Source organism: Mytilus galloprovincialis, chromosome 13 (assembly GCF_965363235.1).
Source record: "Mytilus galloprovincialis chromosome 13, xbMytGall1.hap1.1, whole genome shotgun sequence".
NCBI lineage: Eukaryota > Metazoa > Mollusca > Bivalvia > Mytilida > Mytilidae > Mytilus > Mytilus galloprovincialis.
The window spans coordinates 13,001,169-13,027,498 of NC_134850.1; the positions used below are offsets into that span (position 1 = coordinate 13,001,169).

General features: G+C 31.3%; 1 protein-coding gene across 1 annotated transcript; it reads left to right on the plus strand.

The window, feature by feature from the left end:
* Positions 1-1,184: 1,184 nt before the first annotated feature.
* On the plus strand, positions 1,185-23,634 carry LOC143057144 (dnaJ homolog subfamily C member 16-like). Its single transcript, XM_076230384.1, has 13 exons — positions 1,185-1,358; positions 3,359-3,425; positions 4,356-4,540; positions 5,715-5,848; positions 12,580-12,764; positions 13,331-13,591; positions 14,520-14,650; positions 15,284-15,485; positions 16,435-16,620; positions 18,835-18,902; positions 19,417-19,563; positions 21,027-21,191; positions 21,785-23,634. Exons 1-13 carry the CDS (start codon positions 1,216-1,218, stop codon positions 22,173-22,175), a joined length of 2,265 nt encoding a protein of 754 aa, XP_076086499.1. The 5' UTR covers positions 1,185-1,215; the 3' UTR covers positions 22,176-23,634.
* Positions 23,635-26,330: the final 2,696 nt, after the last annotated feature.

Sequence of the window (26,330 nt, forward strand, 5' to 3'; positions counted from 1 at the left end):
TGTTTATCAACTGATGTACGTGATATTGTGCTTTTGTGTTTTATCTATCATGTCTGTTTGTTTTCCTAAAGAAATGTTGTTAATATAATGGAATTCTATATGACTCTCGTATACAAGTGAGAGGCTTAGCTAGTAACACAACCAGGTTAAAACCATTTTCCACATAGGAAATGCTTGTACCAAATCAAGAATATGACAGTAATGATTTGTTATCAATTCGTTTGGTGTATTTGTGTTTGTGATCAGTTATATATATTTTTTTCACAGGCACTTGTCTCAGAATTTTGTTTTACCTATATACCTTAATATAACGTGATTTTTTTTTTCTGAGACAAGTGCCTGTGATTTTTTTCAATTGCTAAAGGACTGTCCGATTTAAATTTTACTTATATATTTCATCTATAATCTCCGAACTTTACTTCGCTATAAACATAAAAATTTGAGGAATCACACTTAAATATCAAATAAACACACACAAACATATTGAATACATTTATGACATAAACAAGCAGATAGTTACGGTTTTTTTTTTGGGGGGGGGGGGTCTTTTATTTATTATGTTAATATGTTCAAGGATTTGTATAGTGTCACTATGGCAAAACAAAACAGTAAAGCTATACAGAAAAAAAGAAATAATAATTCAGAAAACACAATAATCAACATAGGCCGAAGTTATGGTCCGAATTCGGCATAGGCCGAGTTAACGAGTAGCATCATAATCGCCCCAAAATTCAAATCAAAATGGAGTTGTCTCCCTTTCGGGTTCGGGTGAACATTTTTTTTAATATCCACGATAAAAAGTTTTCGGCAAAGTTGTAAAAACAATTTTAAGTAAAATATGGAAGATTATTACATTCAGGACATAAAATAATAAAGCGAATTTAAAACACTAAGGTAGAGAAGGTTTGGTTAAAGAAAAACTTTCAGGTTCGGGTTACCACTTTTACCGAGGTGGAAATGAATAAACCTTAATTTTATCTTTGTTAGTGATGTTTTGACAAAAATCTTTTCACACATGAGATAGAATTTAATTATACATCAAATGCATAAAAGTTAGTAGAAAAAATCGAAACGCAAAGAGCATAAAATTCGTAAAATAGATTTCCGGTTCGGCAAATTTCCGGCAAATTCCGGTTCGGGTCCGGGTTCGGGTTACCACTTTTACCGACTACCAACCCCGAATTATTACGAGCCTCTTCATATTGACAGATAGTCATGAAGATAGCATATTTGTTTTTGATCGCTTGCCTCTGTGCTGGTTCTGCCAGTACAGAGAATCTTTACAAAGTTCTTGGCGTATCAAAAACAGCAACACAGAAAGAAATAAAGAAAGCATATAAAGAAATGGCAAGGGAATGGTAAACATAGAATAATTTATGTCATCTTACTAGTCCAAATGACGTCTTGAAAGGCTATTATAATTTTTTTCTTTGACGCCTTACATAGTTATGACGTCTTGAAAGGCTATTATAATTTTTTCTTTGACGCCTTACATCGATGTAAGGCGTCAAAGAAAAAAATTATAATAGCCTTTCAAGACGTCATAATTATTTGGACTAGTCATCTTACACTAAAACATACACCTCTTTCATTAGAGTGATTTACACTTATTTAAAAAGGGTATACGCCTCTCTTGTGTTTGTTGCATTTCCGTCAAAAACATCATTTGTACGGTTAGCTTCAAGGGCATCTCCACTTCAAGGGGCCTCTGCTGTGGCCGAGTGGTCTAAGTAGTTACTTCTGTAATCACTAGCCAGTCAACACTGTGGTTGTGAGTTCCATCCCTGCTTGTGCGGGTGCACTCGACCCCAATCTTAATTGAATAAAAAACTGGCTGACACTAAATAGCCCAAAAGCGGTGTTTAAAAGTGGTGTTAAAACACCAAAAATTAAACAAATAATTTCCACTTCATTCCCATGTTGAGCAAGAGGTTGAAAAAATATGATGTTACATGCATATTGAAAGAAAAATTCAGCAAATAAAATTCTTATATACATGTAAATTGATAATCAGAACTGCTGTCATTAGGAAATTGTGATTTAGTACCTACAGATCATTCTAAGACCTTTAATGAACTTTACAGCAGATTCCAACGAGTATGAAGCTACATGTAGATTATTTGGTTAGCTTCCTTGCTAGCTCAACCATGAAATGATTATTACCTTAAAATTGGGAGGAGCATAACACTAATTCGTCATCCAATGAAAACACTCATATCAATGGCCTTTTTATAATAATAATGTATGTTTCATACAAACAGGTTTACCTAAACAACTTTGCAAATTAAATTTTATTTCTTATAGTCTTTGATTGAATTAAAAAATTCTTTGTATTACAATAAATTAGAAGCGGAGTTACGGTTTATGTTTTGTTCAAGGTTGATGATATTTAGGGTTGATTCAATGCTAAACAAATAGAAATTTTATAGAAAATCCACATCATTTCCCCTTGTACTCTCATAGTTGGCAATTTGGTACTTGATAGATGGAGGATTATTGCAGCATAATCAACAGAGTAATCTATGCTTAAAATTTTATAACAAAAATATCTGTGCCACAAAACCCCGTTTAACTTTAAAAATGCAATGAAACTATAAATAATAATGCTTGCTTGAAGTTTCCCCTTTGTCAGTTTGTGTATGTACACAATGGCCCATCTCTATTATTCATTATCTTTGCTGTTTTTATACTATTGCAGTTTGAAAAATTCGTAATTCAAAGGCAACAGAAGGATATTTACGCCGTGATTGTACCATTGTAAAGTATATACACAAAACTGTATTTATAAATGAACTGAGTAATTGATTGAAATAAAATTGGCAATTCAAACACACCTACAACATGCTTATGAATCAATAAATTTTAAATTTAGATTGCAAACTTATTTTTAAACTGACTTGTAAAACTAGTTTTACAATGTTTTTATTCTGTCACTAGTTCTGATTGGTTCTCTGTTTAACTATTGACTCCACCCACAGGCTTGTTTACCGTACCTAATAATGATTTCATGGTTGAACTAACAAGGAAGCTAACCAAAGAATCTACAGGTACTCAGGTAGCTTCATACTCGTTGGAATCTGCTGTAACAAATATGGAAACATAAATACAGACATGTTAGATTGATTTATTGATTGATTAATTTGTTGCTTAACGCTATTTGTTGTCTTTTGTAATGTTTATTGAGTTCAGAGAAGACCTACATGTAGTAAGTTACTTAATTTGTGCAGTAACAGTGCTGTAACTAAATCTTAACATACTACATTTGTACATGTATATCTTATTTGACAATATGTATAATTCATTTATTGAAGGTATTAAAATATTTGTTAACCTGTTGCACATCCACTTTTTCATTCAGGCATCCAGATAAAAATAGTGACGAAAATGCTGCTGATAGATTTACCAAAATAAATGAAGCCTATGAGGTATGGTAATGATGATAATTCATGTAATCTTCATTTTCCCTCTTTTTTATAACATTTTAATATATAAAAAATATTTTTTAAACAGGACAGAATGAACCGTAGTTCAAAATGCACTGTACATGTACATGATGTACATTTTGTAATTACAGTAATTAACTAAATGTAGTGCTTGTTCTTAATAATGATTTATGTTTTTTTTAATAGATTGTTGATCGATTTATTGAGTGTTTATTGTTAAATATGAATATACGGAAATGATTGCTAATGAGACAACTCTCCACCAAAGACCAACTGACATAGAATGTCCATTGAGTTAAACTTATTCAGCTCTATGAAGTGGGTGTCATTGGGGTCTAAGCGTGACACGGGATTGCAGATTTTTGTAAGTGTGACACGTGAAAGTCAAATTATTGTGTCGTGAAAACTGGAAATAAGGTCTAGCGGGACCCGGGAAATGACAAAAAAATGAGAATTGCTTATGTACATAGTGTAAGCGGGATGCGGGAATCTGACAAAACAGTAAGCGGGATCCGGGATCAGAACCCCCCAATGAGACCCCCTATGAAAGGATCTGACATGTAATTTTTAACAAGAAAACCAATGACCTTTATGTACAAAACAACAAAGAATATGATATACAGCATTCAAATAAAGAAGAAACATTGATTTAAAGATTCACAAACTAGTTTATGTTGTCTTTTATTGAAGTGAAATATTTTCTAGAAAAGATAATCATGATAATAGGCTGTTTTAGAATCTAAAGGGCTATATGGGTAATTTTATCGTTCATACTCAAATCAATGAAAATAACGTCAAATTTCCATTGTTTAGGAAATTTTTAACCAATCGTGACTCTTTTGTGTACACTTTTGAAAATATTACCTATAATGTATTAGAATCTGAATTGCTAATTTGATAGATATATTACAGACACTTGGTGATTCCAACAAAAGAGACCAGTATGACAGATTTGGTTACACAGCTGCAAGGGAACAAAAACCTTCACATGAATATCATAATCCTTTTGGTAACGATTTCTTCAGGGGCTTCAACTTTAACTTCAATGGAAATCAACAAGGAGAATCAGTTATAGAAAAGTTTAATATAAATTTAAGGTAAGTCAAATAATTCCTAGGCCAAACAAAAAAGAATGTGCGTATACTGTACCCCTACCTACCTTAATTTTTATCTGCTACCCTCAATAATTTTCAGCATGTTACAGTAAACACATGGTAAACAGACTTACTTTTTTTGTTTGGCTGAAACATATGATTCATATATCAGTATTCATGGTGTTGAAAAGAAGTAACACTTTTTTTTTTATGTATATCACAGTTGTGGGTTCCAATGGATGGAGAAAATGTAAATAAAAAATGGTAAAAAATGTATTTGTATCAAAAACATGAGATTTTCTTTGATGCATTTAAAATAGAAAATCTATTGTGGATTCATTATTATTAGTTTAACACCAATTTTCATGGGGTTTGTTGGTAGAGGTTTACCATGAAATAAAATGATCAACGATTTACAAATTTTCTATAGGTTCATTATGCAGAGTGATCAAAATCATAAAATCAAGTATCTGTGAAAATGCAAGTTTTCCTCAATCCATTTAAATTGATACCCACGAAAAATAGATGAATCCACAGTATATAAAAAAAAACAAGGTTTTGTCCTTGTATAAAATTAACAAGAATAACAGAAATAAAAAAAAATGCTTTTGCTTTGCTACTCTTCATAGATAGGTTTAGCCATTTATTTTAGCTAATTCTAAGCAAGATACTGGATCCAATCATTTACTGTACTACATTTTCTTAATAGATTTGATAAACATGCAATTACAAGCAACAAATAATCTGATTTAAACAGTGCATTCAAGGTGATTCAGTTTAAAATCACTTTTGGTGGAAGCTTTTCACAGTGAATACTGTTGATTGTAGTAGATTTCTCTGGCAACATCTCTCTGTATATGACAGGACCAAAAACCAGAGTGTTATCTAAATCACTGGCAATCACCCTGTACCACAGTGAATCACTCAACACAAGTGAGATTTTTGACTGAACTGTATATGGAAGATTGCAGTGCCAAACTGACTCAGTTGAATGTTCAATTTAACAGTGTCTAAAGTTTACTTTAAGTTTAAGAGATTGATAAAATTATAATTTTTAACTCCTCTGATTTAGGTGTGCCTTGGGTGTCGGCTGCTTTAACAATTGTTAAAGCTTGTTATAAGTTAACAAAGGCAAGACTTATCTCTGTATTAACAGTTTATTTTTGGTTTATTCCAGAGCTTATGAAACAAAGATCTTACCAGAGAGTGACAGGAAGCCATGTTTTCTATATACTTACACTGATTTCTGTTTTGATTGTGCCAGGATAGAACATCTAGTGGAAAAACTCATCAGAGATCTGGAAGATGTTGGTAAGCAGTCAGAGCTCTGACATAAACAAGTCAGAATAAAATGACTTCCATAGGTCAGATATAATTTGATGTAAGTGTTGTCTCCCTTCTTGCACTCAACAGAATATGACTTGTACAGGTCAGTTTATGTCAGACTTTAATTTATCATAAAATGACTTCCACAGGTCAGCTTTTGCATAAAATATTGTGACTTAATATCTTCATATTCTAATAAGATTTATGTCCCTTTTTAATGCATTTTGACTTAGAGAGGTCATTTTTGTTCTGACTGTAAGCAGTCATTTCTACCACTTTGTTATCAATCTCCATAAAATATAGTGATTACTAGTTTCGAATCAAAGAGTTTAAAAAGTGGGGCTCATCATACCTTCTTCTTTCCAGAATCTTAACATAATATATTTATCTCATCAAATTCAATCATTTCCAAATACAAACAAAAACCAAAGCAGAAAAAAAAGGATCATACAATTTTCTGTCAATATCAAAAGATTTACAAAATACAATATTGGATACATTAACTAGTACCATGACAATACTTCAAATCTTCCAAGGAAAAAATAAGGGATCTATTCTCATCCACTTTTAGCTAAATTTATCAAGAGCAAAACATTTATTATTTTAATATTTCATTGAGGTAAATACTGTTGTGCAAACTGACTCAAACAAGTCACACTATGTTCTGACTTCAAAGAGTCAGTCAAAACTAAACTTATTTCAACCTTTAAGTCTAGTACTGTCATATTGATTTAAAAATGTATGAGAAAGCCAGATATGGGACAGAGAAAATATTAAGGTCCCCTAAAGTCACAATGAGGACAAAAAAAAATAATATTTGGTATATTCAATATTTAAATGCATTTTCTTTTAAACAGGTCAAATCATGTTTTGACTTAAAACAGGTAGCCCAAAACTAAATTTATTGAAATTTTTAGAGTGGGGCACTGACATATGATATTAAATGAAAGTATGGGAACGTCAGACATAAGAAATATATGTAAGATCCCCTAAAATAAATAACCATTTGACTTAATTGTTTCTAAACATTTATCAAATAAATTCACAAATGGCAGATTCAGAAGCAGGGCTTAAAGGAAGTACACCTAGCTTTGATTGGAAAATTTGTTCTGCAATCTGACTTGAACAGGTCAAATCATGTTCAGACAAATTGACTTAAACAGGTCAAATGGGCATGTTCGGACAAATTGACTTAAACAGGTCAAATCATGTTCTGACTTAAAAGAGTCTGTCAAAAACTAAATGGCTTGCAAAGTTCTGTAAAAGTTGTGCATTATCATGATTGTGATGTGATTGTTAGAATGTATGGATACAAGTAGGAAAAAAAATCACAAAAAATTAGGTCACAATTATAAGAACTATATATATAAAAGATAATTTGGTATATTTTTGATATCTTAATATTTCATTGAGGTAAATCCTGTTGTGCAAACTGACTTGAACAAGTCACATTATGTTCTGACTTCAAGGAGTCAGTAAAAAACTATACTTTAATTAAGTATTGCAACTTTAAGTCTGGGATTGTCATATGCATTTAAGAATGTATAAGAAACTCAGATAAAAGACACCCAATAATAAAGTCACAAAAATGTGGACTATAAAAAAGTGTATTTGGTATACTATTATTTAATATTCAAATGTATTTTGTTAACAAATTTCTCCAAATTATTTAAAATTTTTTATTATATTTCTGTATTTTCATGACTTTTTTTCTGTTAAATTAACATTTGGAACTTTTGGTTTTAAAAAACATTATTTTAAAAACCATTTGACTGAATTGTTTCTTAAAAAAAATTATGAATTAATTAACTCAACAGTAGCAGATTCAGATATGGAGAGGCTTAAAGGAAGAAGACCTAGTTTTGATTGGATTTAATTTTCTCTGTAAACTGACTTTAACAGGTCAAATCATGTTCTGACTTCAAAGAGTCAGTCAAAACTAAACTTATTTCAACTTTTAAGTCTAGGATTTTCATATTGATTTTAAAATGTATGGGAAACCAGATAAAAGACTGATGAAATAAGGTCCCCTTAAGTCACAATAATGAGGACTATACAAAAATGTATTTGGTATATTTTATATTCAAATGTATTTTGTTCATCAAATTAATATCTTAAAAATTTATTCTATTTCCGTATTTTCATGACTTTTTTCTGTTAAGTTAACAAATAGAACTTTTGGTTGTAAAAAACATTATTCTAAAAACCATTTGACTGAATTGTTTCTTAATTTTTTTTAACTCAACAGTAGCAGATTCAAATAAGGGAAAAAGGGGGGGGGGGGGCTAAGATGAAGAAACATAGCTTGATTGGATTTTTTTTTCTGTAAACTGACTTTAACAGGTCATATCATGTTCTGACTTCAAAGAGTCTGTCAAAACTAAACTTATTTCAACTTTTAAGTCCAGGATTTTCATATTGATTTAAAATGTATGGAACATTTTTATTTGATATATTCAATATTCAAATGCATTTTGTTTTTTAAAGATTTTCATCAAATTATCTAAAAAAAAAAAAAAATATTGTATTATTTCTGTATTTTCATGACTTTTCTTTTCTGTTAAGTTAACACATGGAACTTAATTGTGGTTGCAAAAAAAAATTATATTTTAATAACCATTTGACTGAATTGTTTCTAAAAAAAAATCAGTAATTAATTAACTCAACAGTAGCAGATTGATATTTAGTGGGGAGGGGGATTAGAGGAAGAACACCTAACTTTGATTGGACATTTTTTTCCTGTCAACTGACTTTAACAGGTCAAATAGTGTTCTGACTTCCAAAAGTCAGTCCCATCTAAACTTATTTCAACTTTTAAGTCTAGTTTCTTCGTATTGATTTAAAAATGTACGGAAAGCCAAATAAAAGACAGTGGAAATAAGGTCCCCATACAGCGCAATAATTAATGAGGACTATAAAAAAGTTTATTTTGCATATTGATTATTCAATATTTAAATGTATTTTGTTTTAAACTGGTCAAATTATGTTCTGACTTCAAAGAGTCAGTCAAAAACTTCACTTTAACTTATTATTACAACTGTTAAGTCCGGCATTGTCATAAATATATGCATTTAGGAACGTATGGGAAAATCAGATAAAAGACACCAAATAATAAAGTCACAATAATGAGAACTAATATTTTATATTCAAATATATTTTGTTTACAAATTTCATCAAATCATCTTTAAATTTTATTATATTTCTGTATTTTCATGACCTTTCTTTTCTGTTAAGTTAACACATGGAACTTTTGGTTGTAAAATATATTATTTTATACCATTTGACTGAATTGTTTCTAATAAACTTATCAATTAATTAACTCAACAGTAGCAGATTCAGATAAAAGGGAAAAGGGGGGGGGGGGGGGGGGGGGGCTTAGAAGAAGAAGACCTAGTTTTGATTGGATTTAATTTTCTCTGTAAACTGACTTTAACAGGTCAAATCATGTTCTGACTTCAGAGAGTCAGTCAAAACTAAACTTATGTCGACTTTTAAGTCTAGGATTTTCATATTGATTTTAAAATGTATGACAAACCAGATAAAAGACTGATGAAATATGGTCCCCTCAAGTCACAATATTGAGGACTATAAAAAAAAATGTATTTGGTATATTTTATATTCAAATGTATTTTTTTTAACAAATTTCATCAAATTTATATCTTAAAAATTTATTTTATTTCTGTATTTTCATGACTTTTTTTTCTGTAAAGTTAACATATAGAACTTTTGGTTGTAAAAAATCATTATTCTAAAAACCATTTGACTGAATTGTTTCTTAAAAAAAATTAATTATCCCAACAGTAGCAGATTCAGATAACGAGAAAAAAAGGGGGGGGGGGGGCTAAGATGAAGAAACCTAGTTTGATCAGATTTTTTTTCTGTAAACTGACTTAAACAGGTGAGGTCAAATCATGTTCTGTTAAAAAATGTTGAGGAGAAAATACTATGAAAATCAGACTAAGTTTGGTGACTTTGTTGTCCTTCAAGAAGTGGTACATATAAATACATAATATTTTCACTACAACTATCTATTGGGTGTTTTTTAAATAGATTTTTTAGCAACATTTATAACTTTGTAATTTATGTTCAATTGTACACTTGTTATTCTTAATATATATTTTTTTGGGAACAAAATCTTGTCAGGGTTTCTTATGGTACTAGCATGACAAGAGCATTCATATTCTTAAATACTCTAAACATTAAAAACAAGTCATTATCTTCAGATCATTCTGAGTCTTTCTGGCCTTATTAAAGTCAGAACATTCAGACTTTCATAAGTCAGAACATTCAGACTTTCATAAGTCAGAACATTCTGACTTTCATAAGTCAGAACATTCAGACTTTTATAAGTCAGAACATACTGACTTCCAATGTTCTTCTCACTTCTGTAGAAACAAAGACTATCTATATTTCAAATAAAAGGTTAATGCTTTATGTGGCTAAGCATCTGGGGTAAGAATTATAGATGTGTAACTTCATAGGAAAACATATATGCCATATAATTAGGGATTGACCCTGTACATGTATGTCATTCAAATCTTCTTGAAATGACGAACAGGAATATTATATGGTTTAGGGGTGGTGATCCAGACCATTTCAAAAAGGGGGATGGGGATGACCCCCATGGACTTTCCCTTTATTTCATTTGATTTGTTGTATTGTCCCATATAATAATATATAGGCTTAAGGGGTGGGGATCTCAACCGTTTACATGTTTTCAAACATGAGGGGGTGGGGTGACCCCAAGGGACTTTATCTTTATTTCATTTGATTTGTCTTGTTGTCCCTTACACTAATATATATGGTTCAGGGGTGGGGATCTTGACCATTTACATGTTTTCACACTGTAGGGGTAACCCCCCCCCCCCCCCCCCCCCAAGGGACTTCCCCTATATTACATTGGGTTTGTTTTATTTTCCCATACAAGAATATATATAGTTTAGGGGTGGGGATCTCAACCGTTTACAAAATATAAGAACATTCGCAAATGGCAGGGGAGGGGTAAACCCAGAGACTAGCTCGGTATATTTCATTCAAATCAATTTGACATTATAAAAAGGAATATATGGCCGTTTATAGGTGGGGATCTCGACAATTTTCAAGATATAAGATCATTCTCAAATGACAAGGGGTGGGGCGACTCATAGAGACTAGCTTGGTATATTTCATTATACTTTACAGAGAGAAAAAATTGAGTTAAGGGGGCAGGGATCTCGACTGTTCAACATTGTCAAATGACAGGGGTAGGGTGATCACTGGAGCCTTACCCTACATTTCATTTGATTTGTTTTTAATATCATATTCCATGTTCATAATTGAAAAACCCGTTTTGTGAATCTCTGTATAATGTTCTCAAGTTAAAATCATTTTTAAAATTAAAATAAAAAAATATTTCGGTTCTTTTAGTTAAACCCTCCCTTCCCTTTTCCTTTATTAAAATTATTCCGATTTCATTTCATTTTCATTAATATCAATATTCAAAAGATCGTATTTCTCATTGGGAGAAACGAAAAAACAAATATATTTATAAGCCGCAAACTTGGAAAGGTTAAAAAGTCAATTCATGATTGAGTTTAAAAATAGAAAAATCACGTGATGATGTTCAGCTCGAAGCAATAATTTTACTTTTAAAATTGCACTGACTGGTTATTAATGTTAATACTGTTTAAGACAACAGGAGTTGTCTCCCGAAAATAACAGTTCATTATTATAACAACATTTTCTGACCTGAACAAGTCAGAATTGTCAGACACCAGGTCATCTCAAAGGCCACGCGTCCGTATTTACAGGTCACGCGCCTTCATGAAACAGCAACAAAATCACTTGCAAAGACCTTCTTCACACGCAAAAAATATTAAAATGGCCATGAAAATACGGAGGTAATATGTATTACCTTCTGAAAATGACCACATTGACCTAGATTTTCAATAAAAAAAACGTAAATAATAACTATATTTTCAATAACTTCTCGTTCGAGAAACTCCCAAAACAACGACTCTCAAACACGTGATCTCTCGCAAAAAACCACGTGATCGTATGTGTCTTAGATCGGCGGCAAATTCAAAATATCTTCTGGTTTGACGGACTCGATGGAAAACTACGCAAAACAAAAATTGACCCGTACAGGTCAGAATGTCAAAACATTTTCTGACTTGAAGAAGTCATTTTATTCTGACTTGTTTATGTCAGAGCTCTGACTGGTAAGAAAAGATAGATTTAGATACAGTGTACATCAATCTATTCCAGAATTTGAAAAAATCAATACTTGATAACCAATTCACCTTTTCAGAAACTATGTTCTTACACTAAATAAAAATAAAGTGACTTCATTGGTTCAATTTCAAGTGTTTACATACTGTGAATTAATTTATTTCCTCATTGTTTAAATTTCCTGATTTTTAGGTAAAGAACTTTCCATACGATTTATAATTTTGTGTATTACTTGTCCTCTACAGAAAAAATTAACAAAAGGGTATATTTGCTGGCAATTATACCCCCCCCCCCCCCCCCGCCCCTCTACAGAACTATTTTCTGCTTCACAATAAGTTCAATTACTTAAAATTACATATTATATTTATGTGATGATACATGTACGTAAGCTAATATGAGACAGATTCACAGTTTACATAGGGTTTGGTTTAGGCAGATTTTACAGTATTTTTGACACTTAGAGTTTGGTTGAGGCAGATATCACTATATTTTACCCATAATTCCAGGAATATGTGTTGGTACTTTCCATGCTGGACGAGCACGATCTTTGACTGGAGCACTCAGGATAGAAAGGGTCCCAACACTTATCATGCTGATCAATGGCCAGTTGACCACCTTCAGGGGTAGTGTAAACACAGCTGGTCTGAATAACTTTGCTAGAGGAGTATTTCCTAAAAATTTGTTTACAAAGGTATGTGTATACATGTACATGAATACATATCATTCATATGAGTAAATGTGTGTTTGTTTAAAGGTTGCTGTAATGAACATATATGTGTAAGTGTATTAGGGTACATTGATGTGACTAACTTAAGATGAGGTATGGTTGCCAATGCCATTGGTACAACTGTCCAAATTACTCAATTTTAAGGAACTATTGGTCACAGTATGACCTTCTTTTAGAAGTTCATTTATTTGTTAAAATATGTGTATATGATAATGAATTAAATGAATTATCCTTTTGATCCATCTTTCAAATGAAATATAATTTTTAACCTGTTTCAATCACCAAATTCTGGGAAACATAGGCCTTTCCAAACAGGGATTGATCTCTAAGGATAAAGATTTTCATGTATCCAAAACTCATTTACAGAGTTGTTATGGAGAATATGAAAGGAAATTGATGATTTCTCTTTCAAAGATTATTTGTCCTCATCCAGTGACTTGTTTAAATGATGTAATTTTCAGTTTTATAGGAATTTTTATTAAACACAGTTGAAAGGTATAAATTATCCAATGTATTAAACTTTTTTTCAGATCAATGATGGAAACTTTCAAGATTTTCTTGATGGCTGGAATGACAACCACGTGCGAGCTTTACTGTTTATCAGAAGGGAGGAAATATCTATGAGATTCCTAGCGCCAGCCTTCTACCACAAAGAATTCATCAAGTTTGGATATGTCAATTTATGGACAAATGAAAATAGTAACTTGACAAAGAAATACAACGTGAATAGATACAGAGAAACTTTACTTATGTTTAATGAAGACACACAGACTCCTGTTGCTACTTTGGTTGTAAGTTATTTTTCATATTTATACAACCAGCTTGCATAAACACTTTAAAAAAATTCCCTAATGTCACACTTTTGTCTGGTGACTATAGTTACTATAGCATACAATGGAATTTAAATTCTGCCAACATTGAAGACATGGATGAGTTAACTTAATAGATATAGGAAGATGTGGTGTGAGTGCCAATGAGACAACTCTCCATCCAAATAACAATTTAAAAAGTAAACCATTATAGGTCAATGTACAGCCTTCAACATGGAGCCCATGCTCACACCGAACAACAAGCTATAAATGGCCCCAAAATTACTAGTGTAAAACCATTCAAACGGGAAAACCAATGGTCTAATCTATATAAAAAAAAACGAGAAACACGTATAAATTACATAAACAAACGACTACTACTGTACATCAGATTCCTGACTTAGGACAGGTGCAAACATTTGCAGCGGGATTTAACATTTAATGGTACCAAACCTTCTCCCTTTTTCTGAAACAATAGCATAACATCACAACATAGAAAAACACACGATAAAATATCAATTGGCAGGCTTAACTCAATAAAAAAACGTAAATTAAGCATGTTAAGCTATACATGTTTCTTTGCTAAAAAAAAACCCAGAGTAATTAAATTCATGTGATTTATTTGTACATGTGCATTTTAGCATGCCCTTGCTTGCATGTGTGCTTCTGAGAGGGAAACATATGCCTTTTCAGAGTTTTTCTTATTTATTTAAGAGTTGGCAAAAATATATGAGTTAAGAGTTGTTTTTTTTCCAATTCTATGATAGGGTAGTCAATTCTTTTGCAAACTACAAAAGGGACTTAAAAATTACTGAAATAAGAGAATGGGATTTCAGAATTTTGAAATTGTTTTTACAATATATTTTCTAGAATATTTTGAAACTTATAAAGAAATGTTTACATTTTCTAGATGCCACAGTTAAGCAGGAGTACAATGGAAGAGGTATTGATAGCCAATAGATTTATCACCCTGCCACGGCTATCATCGCAGAGAAGATTTGAAGAGATTTGTCCAGAGGAAATGAAAGCAAAACGAAGGAGGTAGGTCTTATGTATACATATAAATGAACTTTAATGTTTATCTTAAATATTGCTGTAATATAAATTTTGATATTGGAATGGAAAAAAAATCCTAACAAGAGTTGGGATTTAGTGTTTAATTTTAATATATGATATCCTCATATTTAAACTGTGTTCTCATTTGTTTAATTTTTGTTTTGAATATTGTTTAGATATGATTGACAAGCCCTGTTGTGTGAAAAAAGATTTCCTGTGAAATTCTTTATCATGTCATGATGAAATGTATTGAAATGAATTGTGGATCAAATCATAAGATGTTGTTAGTAGAAATTTCAAAAGGACAGTTTGCAAATATTTACTTGTTATACACCATTATATTATACATATTTGAAATGCATTAAATATATTTTATAAGTCCCCTACCGACGAAATCATCATGCATTTTTTATGATACTCATACATAATGCTAAGAACCACAACAGAGTTTGGTAGTGGGTCATTTACTGTTTTGGAGTTATGGCCCTTTAATAACTTGGAAAATTGCAAGGCTTAAGCAGGGACATTCATGTCCTTAGACGCATTCTTCTTTTATTTATATAGATAAATTGGTTGGCTAACAGCATTGATAACTCTTTGGTTTGATTTTTCTTCCAGACTGTGTGTGGTTTTGGTGACAAAGAAAAGTGAAACTGGTAATGAAAAATTCCTGAACAGCTTCAGAAAATATGTTCAGTCATCGTCACTGACACGGAATGAAAGAGTGAAATTTGCTTACATCTACGAAGATACACAGAAAAATGTGATTCAGAGTTTCTCTAAAGGTGATACATCCAGAACTGATGATACACAAAGCAAGGTAATGTTCTGGTATACTGGAGATTCATTATTATTCTTGGGCTACAACTTTTTTTTATGAATTTGAATGTGCAACTAAGGTACAAGTTTTCTATACAGTATATAAGTACACGCTAATAATTAATCAAATTAGATATCCACCAAAATACTATTTTTCTTCAGTCCACAAAATTAGTAACCTTGGAGAAAAAATGAATCAATAATACTCCTGCTGATAATCAATACAAATTCCAATTACTGAAAAGAAATAAGAAGATGTTGTTTGAGTGCCAATGAAACAAATTCCCATCCAAGTCAAAATGTGTAAAAAATAAACTATAGATTTAAGTATGGCCTTCAACACAGAGCCAAGACATGGAACAGCAAGCTGTAAAGGGCTCCCAAAATAATTAGTTTAAAACAATCAAATATGAAAACCAACGATGTAATCTATATAAAAAAACAGAAACAATGAAACACTTATGTCCACATCAACAAAGGACAACCACTTAACAACAGGCTCCTGACCTAGGACAGGTGAATACAAATACAGCAGGTTTAGAGTTTCAGGTTTAAAAGTTTTAACATGCACCAACCTTCACTTTAACCTGAAACAGTAGTGAGTCATTACAACATAAAAAACACTTTAAAAAGATCAATTGAAATGGCTTGACTTGATAAAAAAATACAAATAAACAAAAACAAGTCAACATACACTGTAAAGAAATTTGATCTATGGCACAATATAAATATAATATTAAAAAGAAAAAGATGTAAAACAAAAAGACAAATTTCACCTGGGACAGAATGGCGTTAGATGGAATAACTAAAGGTACTGTGGATTCATTGATATCGTTAGATACCAATTTTCACAGGTAAATTTAGATGATAATTTTGTTGTTAGGAGTACACCTGATGATCAAAATAGCAACACAATTCTTTATTTTATATATTTTTTTTTATCATTGTAGGTGATTATATTATGGAGAATGGAGAAAAATCATCTAAGTTACAACTGGCTCTCAAAAGGATGGGATATAGATAATATACAGGACAGTCGCAATCATCTGGAAGACCAAGTCAAGCATTTACTTAACTCAGACCAGTCCTTAGCTTACAGAGTTATACTTCCTGAATTTAACAATGAACATGCTTTGGTAAGAAAAAAGTTAATTCTGAAATTCTAAGATAACTTTTATGGGATTCAAGCAACTTTAAAAAATGTTCACGTAGCCTTTGCGACAAATTGTTAGAAATGCTGTCATGACTGTAGAGCTAAGTTAAGGATGTTTGCTACTCTGTTTCAATATAACAAGCTTTTTAAAAGACTGTTATAAATTGATAGTATATGGTCCGAGACCACAATTGTCGTCCCTTGATTTTCGTTGTTCACGAATATAGTCCCTAGTGTTGACAGTGGGTTACTTGCCATTAAATTCTATACCCCTTCCAAATTTATTTCTCCATGTTTAATGCCTCAAATTGCAAGTAGGGGGGGGGGGGGGGTGAAATTACACTGTAAAAAAAATTGGGTCCAGAATTTTAAAGGAAAGTAGTGATTTGGTCCAGCTGAAAAAGGTTGAAAATTAGCACTTCGGAAGCTGTCAAAAGATTTCAAGACGCCCTAAACATAAAATTGTCCATATTTTGAGTTAGAGACGATGAAGTTTTCTATAATTTTGATATAATTTGTCCCAAAAGTAGTACAACACACTGTAAAAGTTTCTTTGAGAAAGCGCAGGTGGGATTTTTTTTTTTTTCATTTATGTTCTTAAAGAAATGCACTACAAAATAATTGTGTTCTCGGACCATATAACAGAACTGAAAAAGAAGAAAAAAACTATCGTTCTGTGTGCCTGTTTTTGAGATATAAGCCATTGAAAATTTGGCTGGAAAATATTCTCTCTAGACTTTTCATACAGTTGACATAGGCAGCTTTTTCTTTCAAAAACAATGAAAAAATAACAAGGATTTAATAAGATTATCAAATATGGCTTTTGAAACTATGTGTAATAAGATGATGAAAAGAAAAGAAGCTAAGTGGCTTAGTGGGCATAATTTTTGTATAGCAATACATGGATAAAGCAAGAGGATACCTAGAATCTGATAAACAATCAAAAGCAAAAGAGGGACGAAAGATACCAGAGGGACGGTCAAACTCATAAATCAAAATAAACTGACAACGCCATGACTAAAAATGAAAAGGACAAACAGACAAACAATAGTACACATGACACAACATAGAAAACTAAAGAATGAACAACACGAACCCCACCAAAAACTAGGGGTGATCTAAGGTGATCTCAAGAGGAACGAACATCCTTAAGCTTGGGTGTCTAAATGTTTGATGATACATTTTTCTTTACTTTTGGGTCAATGTATTTTCAAATTTCAATATTAAAACTTGGCGTCACACAGTCCTTGTTTTTTTGAGGAATACATAACAGTAAATGAAATAAGAGTATTTTTATTTTAGCATAATTATCTGCCCTTGTTTTAATTTTTTTTTTCTAATACACCTTACAGTACTTAAATTTTGTCAAGCCTTCGACTTTAGTCGAAAAAGCGAGACAAAGTGATCCTACAATCCGTCTGCGGTGGCAGCTTCCACAAATACTCACTCTGTGGTTAAAGTTTTTTGAAAATTTAATAACTTTCTTAAACTATCCTGACTTTGTACCAAACTTGGACAGAAGCTTGTTTATGATCATAAGATAGTATCCAGAAGTAAACTTTGTAAAAATAAAATTCCATTTTTTCCGTATTTTACTTATAAATGGACTTAGTTTTTCAATACATTCACTCTGACATGCCTGAGGTTAAAAGTTTTAAAAATTTTGATAACTTTCTTATACTATCCTGGATTTGTACCAAACTTGGACAAAAGCTTGTTTATGATTAAAGGCTATCTTGAAGGAAATTTTTGTTAAAATTTGGTACCTGTTTATCTGTATTTTACTTATAAATGGACTTAGTTTTACTTCCTGTTAACATACATGTAGTCTGAAGTGTAAAAGATTTTAAAACATTTATTAGTTTCTTTAACTATCCTGAATTTTTACCAAACTTGGACAGTAGCTTCTTAAAAATCAAAAGATAATATCAAGAGGAATATTTTTATTGATTTTTTTCCTCATTTTTGTTGAGCCTGCGATTAACAGCAAAAGTAGGCAAGACACTGGGTTTCGTGGAACCCTTACAAATTTTTGATAGTTTAATCTTTAAAAATCAAGTTTTTTATGTTTCTGTTGTATATTGAATTATATTTGATAAAGTATCTTTTAAATCAAGAGCATTTTTGCAACATGCCTAGAACAGATGCTTAGAAAAGACAACTGATCTACCTTTAATACTCTGGTATATTTTTTCAGCATTTGATCATCAGAATTTTCTACAAGTTGTGGAGTTGGGGAGAGAAAGTTTATCACTATCTTGCAACGTAAGTGATTACATAGATAACAATGTAAATTTGAATTCTGAAAGCATTATTTGGATGCACTGAGGGTTCATTATTATATATATATTGATGGAGTACCAATTTTGTGAATTTCATCCTTGAAATTCAATGTTTGACAAAGAACAATTTTTCAATCAACTTTGCAGAATTTGGCAAACCAGGAAAATAAATATCCGCAAAATACAAATTTTCCTCAATCCAATAAAGTTGTTACCCTGAAAAAGAAATGAATATGTAGTAATATTTTCTTAAATCAGATTGATTATTATCTGTTGATCAACAATCATTGAATAAATCAATAAATAGTTTATATTTATTTGATAATATTTGTAGATTTATGTAATTTTTTATAGAACAGTATCAGACAACTTTTTTGTCTTAATATAAAATATTTTTATGAACATGATGAAAATGGGGAACATTACACATATTTAAATGGTTACATTTTACATTGCCATAATTTGATACATTATGAAATAATTGATTTTTTTCCCAGATATGATGCTATAACTTACATCACTGTTATTATGTCCTTGTTTCTAATGTTTGGTATGGGATTCTTCTTACAAAAGATGGCATCCATTGAAGAGGAGCAGATAAGGGAGACAATTCCGAAGAGATGTAAACCTAGACCTCCATCAGTGTAAGTTTGTATAAGAATGAGGAGATGTGGTATGATAGTCAACTATAGGTCAACATATGTTCTTCAACAATGAGCAAAAGCTTTGTACTATCCATGCATGACTGTTGAAGCGCCAACCGTTATTGTAAATGGTTGGCAGATATTATATAAATATCAATTTTAAAGTCGAAGGAATAAAACTGTTTTGAAGTCCAAACTTTGAATAATCAAGAATAAGATTTGTTGGAATTAAATAAAAGCAGCTTTATTAAAAGCTAATATCATAAATAATAATTATGAATCAATTACAATATATCTAAGTAGAATTGCAGTGTGTGCTACAATAGTGAAAATACATGAATAGTAAAATCTAGGTCACTTACTAAAAACAGCTGATCTGTCTGCGATCTAATTTGAAACTGACTATACTTTTCTCTAAACGTTTAAAAGATCAAGTTAATCAATACACCTAAAAATAGTACGTGTGTACACAATATGAAAGTAACCAAAATGGCCATAAAGTTGATAAGTTCGATTTGGGATAATTCTAACATTATAAAAGGATAAATATGGATTACATAGGATGCATTAATAACTTCTGAATAAGGTAATTTTGTTGTAACTATAGAAAATCATTCCGCATAACAAGCAAGTGTACAAAAAGTGAAAACATGTATGACCTAGTTTCGCGGAAAATATACGCTGGGAAATACGAATGAATGAAGTTATTATTAAAATAAACTGCAAATAATCGTGGCACAACAACTGTCATGGAAGATTTTAACATTTTTTGTTGAATTCAATGTTACAAAAATGTTTCCCTGTATAGTTATATTTTAACACTTTTTAACTTTTTTAAAAGGGGTTGGGAGGAGGAAGTTGTGCTAATTTTAATTTCCCAATAAAATCCTTGTTAATCTTAACATTTGTACAAATGTGTTATATGCAATGGAAATGAACATGAAATGAGGCATATATCATTTTAAACAATATTTTGAGTAGTTTAATTGTTTATCATTCTTTGCAGGATTTGAATTTACAGAACAAAAGTTAGCATTAGTTGGTATTGGCCATGATATTAGTTTTTATTCAAACAATTTTTAAGGGCACACTTTTTCTACAACTGATCAGTACAAACAAAAATCATGTTTACTTTTTACTCAGAATCTAGAAGATGCTTTCAACAGTATTGTGCTATATTGTGGCGGTCAGTTTTTATTGTTGGAGAAAGCTAGAGTGCTGGAGAGAATCATCAACTTTCAGTTGGAAAACTAACAATTCTAGTCAATCCCTGCTACATGCGGGATTTTAACTCACAACCTCAGTGTTGACAGACAAGTGATACAGTTGTTTGACTACTTCTAAGACCACTTGACCACCAAGGCCCCCTTAATACCACAATCAATAATCAATCAATTAACCTAAATCATAAATGGCAAATATGTAATAATTATTTGACAATTCGTTATTTTATTTTTTTACAGAAATACAACAACAAAGTGTATAAATCTATATGAACTACGACCTGAGACATATGAAGAATTGGTCACCAACTCTGAAACAGGATTAACAGTTATAGCATTGGTAGATGAAGATACTAAAAAGTTCTTGTTAGAAGAATTTGGGAAACTGGTTTATCCTCTAACAAGGTATGCTTGAGCAATTTAACAATTAAAAGGACTTGTGTTACTCACTTTATGAACTTGGATAATGTAGAGGTAGTTATATGAAAACATTTGTTAAATTTTTTAATTGTTTCAGTTGAAAAAGATTTTCACCAATATATTTGTGATGGATGAATGTAGGATATTTTGTTCAAATCTTCTTTTTTTGTTGTTGCATAAGTTGGTAAGATATATGAGAGTTTTCAAGAATTTTTTTTACAGTGGTGCCACATATATATATCATTAATATATATTAACTCAAACAGCAAAAAATATGGCTTTAAAACTATGTGTGATAAAATTATGAAAGTAGGGGTTAGCAGCCACATTTTTTAATGGCATTACATGGATAAAACCAAAGGTATCTTGATACCTTGCAAAATTTCAAAAACAAGAGACCCCAACTTCCTTAAAAGATAGGCACAGAGGAATTTAGAATTTTGGACAAAACTGATCTATTTTGCTGGCAAATCTTACATTCTAGGTCATCAGAACAAAGAAAGAGTATACTGTGCATCTAATAATGCATAAAAATCACAAATCAAGTTATGATTCATAGTTCTTCTTTACTTTTACAGGTATAGTGGACTTACATTTGGATTTGTGAACCTGGACTTGTATATGGGCTGGTATCGACATCTACTAGAAGAAAGTGTTGACAAAAAGATTGATCTTACAAATATGAAAGTCAAGAATTGTATAGGCACAGTTTTAGCCATAAACGGCCACAGAAATTATTACTATATTTACCATCCAAGACCAGCACGGAAATGGATACGCAATACAGACAAAGTGTCGAGGGCAGTAGGATTTGTCGACACAGATGATTCAGATAGTGATGGGAACAAAGAAACGCCAGTTGCCATCGAAAAGTTGTTGAAAGGATTGACTGATTGGACAGATAGAGTCTTTGATGGATCTATTCCAAAAGTCAGAATTCCATGTTGGCCTGAATTGGCAATCAAGTAGAGAGGTTTTAGTCTTTTCCCAGAGTTCCATGCTCAATGTTGTCTATAAGGTCTTTATCTGAAGTCAGTTATTTAAAAATTATATTTAATGACAAAAAAAAATGGAAAAACTCCATGACCATTGATATTGTTAAAAAGATTTTACAGAGAGTTTTTGATGGATCAATTCCAAAAGCCAGATTACCATGTTTGCCTGAACTGGCAATAAATTATAATTTTTGTTACACTTACCCAGAATTCCATGTTTCATGTTCCATGTTGTCTACAAAGGTCTTTACCTGAATTATTTTTTTTTCTGTATGAATATTATTAATTTTACAAAATGATCTTTATTGACAAAAGAATAAAATTAATATTTTCAGACATTAGTGGGAATAGAAAGACTTTACGATTGACAAGTTTTTAATTGGATTGACAGATTTGATGGATAGGTCTACTGATGGATCAATTCCAAAAGTCAGAATTCCAAGTAGGCTTGTCTTAGCAATCAATTAAAAATGTTTTCCCTTGTGTCAGAATTTCATGTTCCATTTTTTATGTTTTCTACAATGATTATTTACCTGAATTCAGAATTAATTGCCTTTTGAATTTTGAATTGGTCACTGAAATTTTGTTATGAATTATGTTTTGAACACTTTTGTGTATTGAAAAGATGACTTATGACACTTAATGACAAAAGAAAATCATGAAAAGCAAAATAGAAAATTAGAACAAAGATTTATACACATTTTTCTACTGAACAATTTTGAGTGGAGAATACTAGATTTTTTTACCGATATAAATGTCATTTACTTTGACACTCTTGTAAGCTTTGTCATTTTAAAATACAAAGGAAAAATTAAAGAAAAAGGATAGCCACAACAATCAGTATTCTACATCTTTCTATATGCATTTTCATTTTAAAAAGTAGCATAAATTACTCTCAAAAATCTTTTTTGTTTGCCTCGTCCCGGCTGTTATGTTTGTTTAATGGAACAGCCTACGTTGGAGTCAGATGAGCAAAACATGATAGATTTTTATTATTAAAGTTTATATGATTTCCTTTAGTTTAAATCTATCAAATCTCTTTGCAATGCCAAATTCAAATCAAATAGATATGTCATTTTGCCTTAATTACCACTTGTGTTCATGTGTGTGATTTGAAAATAACATGTAGGAAAGCATTTGTAGGGGGAAATTTTCCTATCTATTTCTCTTGTGTATCTGACTCTTATTGTGTGTCAATCAGTTTAGTATAGATAATGTCATCGCATCATCAAAACATGTCAAAAATGAAAAATTACATGTTACTTATTTAAAGAAAATTAAAATAGCAAATAGTAACATGGAAATTTTTCCCTAGTTTCAACAATGTATAATATTAGCAATTTGCCTGCCATCAACATTCTTTATTTTATCGCTTCTGTTTTATAAAGATTTTTATAAGTTATTTGTTGTAATCCTTTTTTGTCAGAGTGAAATTCTAATGCAATTATTTTGTAACAATTGTTCTGATTGGATAACCAGCAAGCGAAAAATTCTCTATCTCCTTGTCTGTAACTAAGGAAGCCGACATTTTGTATTTCGGAATGTATTGACATGTTATTTCTACAATAATAAACAAAAAACTCACTTGTTGCGCCTAAAAAAACTTCTTTTTATCAAATTTTATTACATTCTGAAGCGGCACAGAAGCCAGAAAATGGCCGGTGTTTATGTTTGACGCCGGAAGCATACCTATGACGTCACCTAGTGTAGGGACCAGGGCTTCCAAAAAATATTTGAGCCAGCCGGACATTTCATATCTGATCCCGATTTTAATCCCTTAAGACTTAGTCACAAAAGGCAATTATGGTAATCAGATGGCCATTCCAATGATTGACATTACATGAAAAAAAAAAACGATTTTAAACTTTACTTTGATATGATATGAATTTGATGTTAGGATGTTACTGTTAAATTGGCAGTGCATCATTCAAAGTGTGCACATCAGCGTGCTCATATCTGCCATAGACTTTTTATTTGTGCAAAATGACATTGTCAAAAACTACTTTCGTTTTCAACCGGATGTTGACTTGACAATGGTAGAACATGGACCATAAACGGATACGTAAAATCCGTGTATTTTTACAAAGCACGACTGAGAGAAGAAGCTCTTTCCACGTTATTTCTTCAACAAAATACTTGAATTGAACGTTAGATACAGGTATCATTGATAATTTTAGCATTTTTGAAGAAATGTAGGATGCATTATTAAATTTCCCACCTGTGCACATGCGCACACGTGTTCTAGTTCATACGACATAGTTCTGACGATTTTTTTATTTAAAACCTTAAAATTTTTCATCAAATCATTTTGATAAACTAATTTCTAATAATTTTAATCTTTAGAACGAAATCAATTAGATACAAACCGCTGAAATGTAAGAAAATATTTGTGATTAAACCGATCAATTTATACGATGTCCGGTACTGATCATAGTTCACCTGTCACCTGAACAGGTAGATTTCAGCTGTCCAACTACTAATTAGCCTTGATTAAAATTAGAAAGTATTGAAGTAGGTGTTGTTTTGATAGTAATTAATCATCATGTCACATTTATGACCGGAAACGTGTTGATGTTAAAGGCAAAAGGTTGGGTCAAAAAGATCGTGAATTATGTAAAAATGACCGAAAAAGCCTTGAAAAATAAAAAGTATATGACCGTTTCATGCTTTGCCCAGCCGGACTTTTACCGGACATTATACAAATGACCGGAATATATGACCGTTTTGGAAGCCCTGGTAGGGACCAAAGAACATAACATCTTTTCGCGGAATTTTCTTTAATGAACATTTTACACTGAAATAATGATTGAAATTTAATTATAAACTTGTTTTGCATTAGAATAGAGATAACTGTATTGTATTTGAAGCTTTGCTGACGTCCATCGGTAGTTTTACTGTCGCAAATACCCGTTTACCTGTCTCCGCTCCGCGTCGCCAGGTAAACTAAATTTGCGACAGTAAAACTACCGATGGACGTCCTTAAAGCTTCAAATACAATACAGTTATCTCTTAATTGTAAGTTTTTAAAAGTTTTATGTATTATGTAAATAAATGTTTTATTTATTCTATGGGAAAGTGCAATTTCTCATAAAGAAGAAAGCATTGATTTTTTTTGTCTTGATAATTGGAATAGATGGATTCAACTAGTTTAACTTTTTAATGATCCCAAGGATGAATAGAATATGAGCCTGATGTGCTCTAGAAGGTTATGGGTTTTTTTAAATGCAGATTTTTCATGTTCGCTTTACTTGTCATCATCTGAACTGCTGGTTAACTCAACCGCCGGTTACCATATCTATATAAATAGGGTGCAAATGTTGATCCACCATTCTGCCTCTGATGAAGGTCCTTTTTGGACCGAAACCGGTCAGGCTATGAAACATCACCAGGCGTAATCAGATATACAAACTTGTCAGAAATGGAATGGTCATTCTTGATGTTACGAGATACAAATCTTTGAAAGTTGCATCTTTTAAATTGGCACCTAACACTACAGGAAGATAACTCTGTTAAGTCATTTAAACGTTTTAATTATGTTGTGTTGTAAAGGGAACATGAAGCTTCTCAGTGATCAAAATTGGTGTTTGTCAAACTGCTATAAAATCAGTGTAATTTTTCTGATAAAATGGTTGGTTCAAAACTTTTGAAATTTTTATATTTTTGTTAAAGGGTCAAAGTAAATACTTTGTCAAAATTTTATGAAAATTAAACGAGCCAAATTAATTTTAGCGAAAGTGTTGGGTACCACCTTAAGAAACAATCACAACAGCAAATAAAGAAAAGAAGTGTTTTGCCATGCTGTTTTTAGGCTTGTCACAACCATAGTTTTAGAGACCTCTCAAGAAAATATACATGTAAAATTTACAAAAATTGGCCAGGAAATTTTCGTTTGTTTATTCCTTTTTTTTTACACAAATTGATGAAGTGAAAATGATACATGTATATTATAGTTGGAACATCCTTGTTCTTTATAGGTCTAATTGGACAGCAAATCTTTTTGATATATTGGCAAGACATTGGATGTTGCTGTAATGATTGAGATTTCTTGATTCCTTTTTTTGCCTTATTTTGAGTAGATCAAGTTACAAAATTTGTCTTTTATTTTTTTCAAGATATCTCAAAAGTAAAA

Coding starts and splice junctions, on each gene's coding strand:
- LOC143057144 (XM_076230384.1), top strand. CDS start 1,216: ATGAAGATAGCATATTTGTTTTTGATCGCTTGCCTCTGTGCTGGTTCT. Junction 1,359..3,358: donor AAAGAAATGGCAAGGGAATG/GTAAACATAGAA, acceptor TTTTTCATTCAG/GCATCCAGATAAAAATAGTG. Junction 19,564..21,026: donor AAACCTAGACCTCCATCAGT/GTAAGTTTGTAT, acceptor ATTTTTTTACAG/AAATACAACAACAAAGTGTA.